Below are 10,067 nucleotides of genomic sequence, written 5' to 3' on the forward strand. Positions count from 1 at the left end.
CGGCCATGGCTCACGGGCCCAGCCGCTCCGCGGCATGTGGGATCCTCCCAGACCGGGGCACGAACCCGTGTCCCCTGCATCGGCAGGCGGACTCTCAACCACTGCGCCACCAGGGAAGCCTCAGAGCTTAATATTTATGGGAAAGGATGAATCAGGTGGAAGGGACCTTGAGGCAAAGAGAAATAAAGACTCCGAGAGTAATGAAAAGTGAAAATTATTCTCATTTATGTAAAATATATATTTATGTATATAAATTCATAGAAAAAAAGGGTTGTTTGCTCTTGAGAGGGAAAATATGGGGGATTAAAGGAAGGTTCATGTTTTAATCTATGTAATTCTGTATTGTTTGAATCATTTACGTTAAGAATTACTTGTGTAATCATTCAGTGTATCCTTCCTGAAATAAAGGGGCCATGTGCTCCCTGTTGGCCTATACGGTATTGGTTAATGTGTAGGACAGCTTCCTTTGGGGGGCCTTATTAGGTGAATATTAAAGATCTTCAGACACAAGTATTTTGAGGTTCCCTCTTGAACACGAGATCAATAAGTGTGTATATATGTCATAAAAGATGTGTGTGTGAGTGTAAGACAGAAAGATAATTTGTGAAGTCTTCGGATTAAGATGTGTTAGGGTGGGAAAATGTTGGGAGAAAGATTTCTGCAGAGTAGGATTGTCAGAGTGAGTGTGTCAGACGCTAGGAATGAGAAGTTTCTGAGGTGGAGTCCTCAGAGTCAGAGTGATTGAAACCCTCTACTTCTGTCTTAGGGGAAGTTGGTGAACCACCCATGCCCACCCTATGCCTTGGCTTGGGCAACCAACAGCATTGTGGCTGCAGGCTGTGATCGGAGGATTGTGGCCTATGGAAAGGAAGGCCACGTGCTACAGACTTTTGACTATAGCCGTGACCCTCAGGAACGGGAGTTCACCACAGCTGCAGCAAGTCCTGGGGGCCAGTCTGTTGTGCTGGGAAGTTATGACAGGTGGGTCTCCTTTCCAGTTGCAGCTTCTGCCTGCTTTCCCTGTGTACACTCTTCTTTAGTCCAGTTTTGCTTCTCAGCCAGAGTGGGAGACTGGATCAGAATCAAGTGACTCTTAAGTTTTAGTTCATGCACTTTCCTCTTCCTGCTCCCACCGTCCGTTGGCATGTCGGCAGTTCCAAAATGCACCATGCTCTGTTGTGTCTCTGCCTCTCCCCGGGATTCCACAGCAGAATTCATCTCCACTTTCTTTGTGTTCCCTTTGCCCCTTTTCAGACCAGTGGCTTAGTGTTTATCACATTATATTATAGTTTGGTGTTTGTATCTAACTGGTTAAATTGAAGAGCCCTTGAGAAGAGGGCCTATTATTCTTTTTTTTTTAAGTCTCCAGGGCCTTGGTTAGCATCTAGTATATAATACATGCTCAAATGTTTGGTGAATGAATGAATGAATGATGGAACGGTGAATAAATAGCTAGGGTCTGGGTCCCATCTCTTCCTTGGAGCACTTTTAACCCCAGCTTTGTCAGTCCTGTCTTTCGGTCCCCTTCAGTTTCATGTGTGTCTCTTCCTTTCTTTCTTCTCTGACTCCTACCATTTCTCTTTTCTTTTTCCATATTTCTCTATTGCTAACAGCTCATTTTTCTCACCAGCCACAAGCTCTTTTTATTTTCTCCACTCCTAGCTCTCTTACTCCATTTTACTTTTGACTTGATTTTCCCAATTTACTTCCTTTGAACACTTTTGTCCTCTCCTACTAGACCTCCCAACTTGTCTGTTCTCTTTTATTTCCTCTGTTCTCTGGTGTAGCAAGACTAATTTCCTTCCATTACAGGCCCATTTTCAGTTTTTCTCAGCCTCCAACTCTTCTAAAAGCCACATACTTAATTTCAGACTTCGGGTACTCAACTGGAGCCCTCGAAGAAGCATCTGGGAAGAGGCAAAGCCCAAGGAGATTGCCAACTTATACACCATCACTGCCTTGGCCTGGAAGCGGGATGGCTCACGACTCTGTGCGGTGTGTGACTAGTAACCCCTTTCTGCTCTGGTGACTTTCTTCAAATTAAGAAAAATCCCACCTTATCCTAAAGCACTCTCTCCTGACACTAGAGAATCTCCTCTTCCCTTTTGACCACAACCTAAAACTCTGACATTACAGGCAGGAAAGAGAAATGCATACCTTATTGGAGGCCAAATGGGACAAGAGTTTTATAGGTAGGGATGATTTCTCCCTTATATCCCATCGCTATGTGATGCTCTTGAGTCCTGCAATTGCCACCTCTTTCCTGCTGGTACTTCCAAAAACTACCAGCCCTTATACTGCCAACTCTTCTGTAGATTCTAGAACCTAGGATTTGAGAGTGTCTCTAAATGCCCTCTACATGCCTACGTATTGGGTTTATTACCCTTTATGCTGTCACTTTCCCTTCCAGGGCACACTCTGTGGTGGAGTGGAACAGTTTGACTGCTGCCTCCGAAGGAGCATTTACAAGAATAAGTTTGAGTTGACGTATGTGGGACCTAGCCAGGTAAGCGGCTGATAGCCTGCCACACTGAGATTTTGCCATGGCTCACTCATCCTTGTAAGTACCTCCCTGCGGTCTGGCCACAGCACAGAGTCAAATTAACCTCTGGCAGAGCTGTTCTGAGGAATAGAATGTGTCAGGGCAACTCTCTGGCAACTTTCCTGCTATAGTTCTTACAGCTTATTGTAAGAAAAGGATTAACCACCAGGTTTAAGGGGTACAGAGATTGCCATTTACATCTTCCTGGTTTAAAACTTCACTGCCTATAGGATGGCAACTGGGGAAGTTGATAAATAGGATTATCATTCTGAATTGTTTTGTTTTAAGGCGTCTGAACTCACTGTGTATGATGTTGCAAGCTCATTTCTTAGTTTCTGAGCCCACTTTTCTCTTTTCTCTACCTCCACCCTCCTTTCCTTCATTTACTATTCATTGATTCCTTGAGTCTTCCATTTTCTCCAGAAATATTTATCCATTCTTTATGTGTCAGCACTGTTGAGCCTTCAAAGATAGTTTTCTGTAATACATTGTCCCTTATTTGAGGAGATCGTTCTAGCAAAGGAGGCAGAAATATCAGAAAATAATACAGCACACTGTGGTAAAGTTATCATAAAAGTTTGTACAAAGAGCTACAGGAACATAGGGAGAGTGATTGGTTTAACCCAGTGGAACTTTCAGAATCGTATGTATTACAAACATCAAAAGAGATGATATATTAAAGCATTTCATAAATAGTAAAGTATTATGTAAATGTGAGGTGTCCCTTTTACCAAGAATATCCTAGGCCAGGCAAGGAAAAAAGATGTTACTTTGTTTAGCCCTGTGAAGGTGGGTGAAGGGCACAGCATGTTCACCCCTCTTTCGGATTGGTGGAAGCCTGGGGAGCTCAGGCTCGTCTCCTACCAAGGTGATCGTGAAGAACCTCTCATCGGGGACCCGAGTGGTGCTCAAGTCACACTATGGCTATGAGGTGGAAGAGGTGAAAATCCTGGGAAAGGAACGCTATCTGGTGGCCCACACGTCAGACACACTGTTGCTGGGGGACCTGAACACTAATCGCCTTAGTGAGGTAGGAACCGGAAATGGAGAGGTGGGGAATGGGGCATCCTGAGGTGCTACCCAGGCAAGCCAGGGTCCCTGGGGGAAGATCTCCATGGGAAGCTCTAACATTCTGGTGTTGGGGACCTGGCTTCAGGGAATGAGACCCGGGAGGCTTAGAATCCCGGAATATGAATCACCGTTGCTGAACTGTTTTGACACCATCTCCCAGAAGCATAGGGACTAGGGCAAAGTCTGACATAGCATCTCTCTTGTGCAATGTCAAAGCCTCCCCCAATTCTGTCTCTCTGCGTCCCACCCTGTTGTTCTTTCAGCATCGTCTTGGATAGTTATCCACCTTGTTCCTTGTGTCTTTTCCCCCCTTAACAGGTAGCTTGGCAGGGATCTGGTGGCAATGAGAAGTATTTCTTTGAAAATGAAAATGTGAGTAGCGCTTGATTCACCATCACTGTCCTGATAAGCCTCCTTCTAGCTTCTGTGTAGCAGGATGGCAAGTGGCAAGGGGTTGAGAAAACAGCAGATAAAGTGGGAGGGTGAAATAGGCAGAGGAACAGAATAAACAGAAGGGTGGGTGTCACTTTGAACTCATGGTACACCTCCCTCGACTGTTTTTCTCTTTCTTCATGTAATCTTTCCACTGTATAACAATTCCATTCATCCCCAGGTGTGCATGATCTTCAATGCTGGGGAGCTAACCCTGGTGGAATATGGGAGTAATGATACCCTGGGTTCTGTACGTACTGAATTCATGAACCCCCATCTCATCAGGTAACCCCACAAGGTTCTCTAAATTTTTGAAACCCAAAAGAATTCCTTTTGACTTCTAACTCCTATATCCTCAGGTTGATCTAAAATCTTCATCCCATATGGTATTTCAGAGCTCCTATTAAACATCCCAGCTACCTAAGCCCATTTTGCCTCACCTGACCCTTCATGTTTCAGTGTCCGTATTAATGAGAGGCGCCAGCGAGGAATGGAGGATAATAAGAAATTGGCTTATCTTGTTGATATTAAGACTATTGCTATAGGTGAGTAAGACTCTCTCCTAATTGTAAGACAAAATAGATGTTTATAAAGCACTTGCATGTCACAGGATTGTGTGCAGTGGAGAATCCAGGAATCTGAGAGGCATCGGGTAAATGTATGACCTCATTCTTACAGTGGATATGTGAAATGTTTAAATCCATATGTGTATGTCTATATCTAGAAGTCTAGATACAGATGCATTGGTATGTATAGGCCTGCCCATATAATTATTCACGTTCTCTAGGCATATATCTCAGGGATGGAAAATTGTGAATTGTAGAAAAGAACCATTAGCAAATTTAAGAATTTTCCTGTTTAGACTTCATAGGATCACAGATTCTTAGAACTGGAAGGGGCCTTTCTGTATAGTTTGTCATTAATAAGTAGTGATGACAAACTTTATGTGCATTTCACAAATGTTCACATTTATAAATCGTACTGAATATATTAATAGTTAATTTTTTATCATGAAATGTTTTAAGCATAGGAAAAAAGTATAAAGAATAGCATGGTATTCTCTAAAAAGTTTAGAGAATAACATATCCAGGTAGTGTAGGTATTAAGAACAGGGCTCTGGAGTCAAACCTCCCCACTTCTCTACTTACTACCTGTGTAATCTTAGGTAAATTACTTCACCTTTCTGTATCTCAATTTCCTCATCTACAATATGGGGATAAAAATAGGACCTACTTCATATGAGAAGCACTTAGGCTAGTGCCCAGTATGTAATAAGTGCTTAATAAATGTTAACTATTCATAATAATAATTTTATTATTACTTGTATACCCATACCCAGTTCTGTCAGATCCCTACATTTCATTATTTTTACCTTGGATCTTTTCTCTCTTCTCTATTGATGGACACTTATTGGTTTTTCACTGATACAGTATTTCAGTTCTCTAAGGTTTATACCCAGCATGGAGTTGCTGAATCGTAAAAGAGGTACATCTTCAATTTCACTAAATATTTCCAAATTGCTCTCTGAAGAGGTTGTACCAATTTACATTCCCACCAGCAGTTACAGTTCCCCTTCCTCTCCAATGCTTGAAATTGCCTGACTTCATTATGTGGCTCAGTCTGATGTATATGAAAATATATTTCATTGTTTTAATTTTTTTGTTCATTTGTTTATTGGCCAGTTGGATTTCTTCTGTGAATTGCCAGTTCATATCCATTGCCTATTTTTAAAATTAGGTTGTCTTTTGTTTATTTACGTGAAGGAGTTCTGTGTGTGTGTGTGTGTGTGTGTGTGTGTGTGTGTGTGTGTGTGTGTGGGCTTTGATGGTTATTTGCATTGCAGCTATTGTCTCAGCCTGTGGCTTGTCTTTTCTCTCCTTTTCAGCATTTCTTAGTATTTAGACATTTTTAAGTTTAATGTAGTCCATTTCATCACTTTTTTTTTAACTGAAGTATAATTCAATTTACAGTGTTGTATATCACTTTTTAATAAATAGTTTGTGGGTTTTGAGGTCTTATTTAAGAAATCCCTCCCTACTCCCTCCTGTATTTTGGCATTTAAAATTTTGCTTGTTACCTGGAATTTATTTTTGTTCATAATGTGGGTAGGAATATAGTTTTATTTTTTTTCCATATGTTTAACTATTGTTCGAAAGTCCATTCTTCACTCACTAGTATGTAATGTCGTCTCTCATAAATCAAGTTTCCATATACATAGGGGTCTGTTCTTAAGATATTTTCACATTTCATGAATTTTCCATTTCACATGAAGTTGCTGAGCTCAGAAATGAAAGTATCTATAATAGAAATAATAATACAGTCCAGTGGCCTAAGTTCTCTCAGCAGTAATGAGCTGTGAGATTTTGGACAAGTCACCTCACTCTGTAGGTCTTATCTTCAATGTACATTGACAGAGTTTTTCTCTTAACCATTTTGGGTAATGGACCCCTTTGAGTATCTAATTAAAAGCATAGATCCTTTCCCAGAAAAATATCGACACGCATAATTTTGTATGTAATTTCAGGGTGCTCACAGAAATAGGGTCCCCACAGCTCTAGCATTCTATGGTTGTACTTATAATCAGGGCATTAAAACATGGATTTATCATTTTGCTTTTTAATTAAAGGAAAATTCATTTTTAAGTTGGTCTTCCCAGTAGTGGACATCCGCTGGCATTTGGTCTTTAGCTTAAGCATAGGTAACAAAAGCAGGCACATTGCTTGTTGATAATGTATATCAATAAGACCTGTGAATGGGCTTTGTTCAAGAGACTCCCTGAAAGCACCCTAGCCAACCCTGAGTGGTCTGTTCTAAACATGATTGTTTCTTATATTGCCTACGAAATTCGGACCAAACTAATATTCATCCTCTGCACTGACCAGCCTAACTTTAGTTAGAGGTTCCTCCTATTTTGTCTGTGTGCCTTCACCACTCTTTGTCCCTAAGTGTTCTTATATCACTGCCACTCAAATATGCAGGTAACTCCTTGGAGCACATATGATCACCAGGGTCATTTCGTTCATCAGCCTTCTCTCACTGGTGTGTTTGCTCTAATTGTGGTTCATCATGAGAACAGAAGCCAGTTGCTCCATAGTTCTGACCTGCTCTGAGACAACTCCAAGAGTCCCAGAGAGGAATCACATTTCTTGATGAGTCTGGATCTTTTGAGTTAATAACTGCAGAGTTAAACAAAACCTCTATAATTTTAGAAGAAATACAGCATCTTAAGCATCTTAGCAAAGTTATGTTGTACTGCCCATTTACATTCCTGAGTGACATTCTCTAGACTAATGCAACATTCTTAAAGCCAGACTTTCACAGGCCACCTCATGCCTTGTATGTGATTAACCCAGTTTCCTTTACTCTCTAGTGGACCTGATTGGTGGCTACAACATTGGCACCATCAGCCATGAGAGCCGTGTGGATTGGCTGGAACTTAATGAGACCGGGCACAAGCTTCTCTTCAGGGACCGGAAACTTCGTGTGAGGAGGGTTACTAAGGCCTTAGCCATAGACTGGTCCATAAAGGATGTGGTACTAGCTGCCAGCAGGGACTGTGGGAGGCAGGATAGGACATAATTTCTTGGGACTATGCCGTTAGCATAGCAAAAGGCACAGAAGAATCAACATTCTTTGTATCTGCTATCACCACCCATCCCATTTTACCCTTCAGGAGACTGTGTCATGATGGCACCAAAGTCAAGAGGGGAATTTGGGAGTTGATGTCTCTCTTACTATTCACAAATCTGTGCCCTCATGAAACATCCTTACGCCTGCATTCCTCTTCCTCACGCCTAGCTGACCTTAACCCACACCTACTGCTCCAGTGCTCTTCAGCTACACTTATCTGATGGCACTGAAGCTGGCTTGAGGACAGTCTCCCCCAGCCCCTTATTGATTCTGATGTCAATATGGTATCACCAAAGAGTTCAACCTCAGGGGCAAAAGGGACTCTCTGGTGACTTTTTGTTTCATTTTCATTGTGATGTGAAAGGCATCACAAATTTCCAGACCATTTAATTTGTCTGGTGCCCTTACTTTTGTAATCCAGGCTGGCAACTCTGGCCCAGAGTTATCCTAAGAATGAAAGTCTGGGACTTCCCTGGCGGTCCACTGGTTAAGACTCCGCACTTCCACTGCAGGGGGTGCAGGTCGATCCCTGGTCAGGAACTAAGATCCCACATGCCTTGCAGCGCAGCCAAAAAAAGTCTGACCTTCACCTAACTTAAATTCCTAGGGTGTAGATCTTTGCTCTTTTGATCATCTCTTATTTGGCCAGTCAGAATATGCCAACTCAGCATAAACTTGAAGGGTTTATGGTTGAAGATCAGTAAGCTTTGAAATTCAGCATGTACCTGACTGGTGGGTTAGCTCACCACATTTCACCATTAGGAAAATTGTCAAGATGAGAAGACACCCATATCTCCTTTTAATTGTGCTATCTACTTCTTCCTCCTTCAGTTGCACCTATACGATATTGAAAGCTGCTCTAAGACAATGATCCTCAACTTCTGCTCCTACGTGCAATGGGTCCCAGGAAGTGATGTGCTGGTAGCTCAGAACCGAAACAACTTGTGTGTATGGTACAACATTGAGGCACCTGAGAGAGTCACCATGTCCTCTATCAGGGTATGTTGACATCAGGGCACCTCAGACATAGTGTTGAGCTGATTAATTAGAACCCTGAGTAGGCTCTGAAGTCTGCTTGGTTTCTCTGCCCACCACCCATAATCTCTTTAATGGAGTTGGCAAGTGACGCTTAGGCTCCTTCCCACAGTGGACCAGGCCCCAGAGCCATCCTTGTTCAGATTCCTGACATTATATTAGACCCTTGGAGTATGGGTCTCTATTATAGTGGGAATTCACCAAGGCATAACATGGAGTTCCCTTAGGCTGGAAGATCCCCGATAGGAGGAGTAGTTCCATATCACCTCCTTGTGTGCTGATTCTCTGTTACAAGCCATTCAGAGTTCCATTTTTTTACGACTGCTGATCAGACCCTCTCTCCTATCCCACGACAACGTCACACACACAAGTAATATTCCAAAATCTGGGAGGAGCCTATGCAAACAGAGAAAAGAGGCCCCTATGGTAGGCTAGGATGACTGGTGTGGGTGTGGGTAGAGCACTTGATACTTCCTCTTTGTTGTTTCTATATCTCTTTTTTTCTCCTTTTTTGCTTCATTTTAGACTGATTAAGGTTGAGTCTTTGTGGGGGGTGGGGGGGTTGTCCTTTTCTAAATACTCTTTTTTTCACTTTTTTTGGTTTGAACGTTATACATCCTATTTCTATAGCAGTTACCCTTAAAAGTTCACCATGTATTTAAATTAACAAAGTCTAAAGTTAATCAGCATCTAACCCCCACCCCCCGCAATGCAAACAATACAAGGACCATAAAAGATTAAATGGGATTACCTCCCCTTTGCCACTGTTGTCTAATATTTTGGTTCCCTTCTGTTATCTCCAAAGTTAGACGTTATTATTTTATACAGACAGAATTTGTATAGATTTACTGTCATAGTGCCAGTTTCTCTGTTCACCTTTTCCTTTTTCATTGCTGATCTTCCCTCTGGAGTTACTTTTCTTCCTCTTCTTGAAGAATATCATTTAGAAGTTTCTTTTTTTTTTCTTTTTGAATTTTATTTTATTTTTTATACAGCAGGTTCTTATTAGTCATCCATTTTATACATATTAGTGTATACATGTCAATCCCAATCTCCCAATTCATCACACACACCCCCCGGCACTTTCCCCCCTTGGTGTCCATACGTTTGTTCTCTACATCTGTGTCTATTTCTGCCCTGCAAACCGGTTCATCTGTGCCATTTTTCTACGTTCCACATATATGCGTCAATATACAATATTTGTTTTTCTCTTTCTGACTTACTTCACTCTGTATGAGTCTCTAGATCCATCCACGTCTCTACAAATGACCCAGTTTCGTTCCTTTTTATGGCTGAGTAATATTCCATTGTATATATATATACCACATCTTCTTTATCCATTCGTCTGTCGATGGGC

The 10,067-nt window shown here is 41.7% G+C and overlaps 1 protein-coding gene across 4 annotated transcripts in view; it reads left to right on the forward strand.

Annotated features, from left to right (window-relative positions):
• IFT172 (intraflagellar transport 172) overlaps nt 1–10,067 on the forward strand; it is a 41,967-nt gene that overhangs the window by 5,244 nt on the left and 26,656 nt on the right. For 3 of the 4 annotated variants that reach the window (XM_028496827.2, XM_024119011.3, XM_007108370.3), the window contains exons 8-16: nt 767–981; nt 1,872–1,995; nt 2,411–2,506; nt 3,411–3,572; nt 3,932–3,985; nt 4,227–4,330; nt 4,505–4,590; nt 7,416–7,528; nt 8,507–8,674. In XM_028496827.2, coding sequence (XP_028352628.1) covers nt 767–981; nt 1,872–1,995; nt 2,411–2,506; nt 3,411–3,572; nt 3,932–3,985; nt 4,227–4,330; nt 4,505–4,590; nt 7,416–7,528; nt 8,507–8,674 — 1,122 coding nt within the window. Of the gene's footprint in view, nt 1–766; nt 982–1,871; nt 1,996–2,410; nt 2,507–3,379; nt 3,573–3,931; nt 3,986–4,226; nt 4,331–4,504; nt 4,591–7,415; nt 7,529–8,506; nt 8,675–10,067 lie in introns of those variants that run through there. The other variant, XM_028496828.1, reaches the window with a different exon arrangement.

This window comes from Physeter macrocephalus, chromosome 12 (genome assembly GCF_002837175.3).
Source record: "Physeter macrocephalus isolate SW-GA chromosome 12, ASM283717v5, whole genome shotgun sequence".
Lineage (NCBI taxonomy): Eukaryota > Metazoa > Chordata > Mammalia > Artiodactyla > Physeteridae > Physeter > Physeter macrocephalus.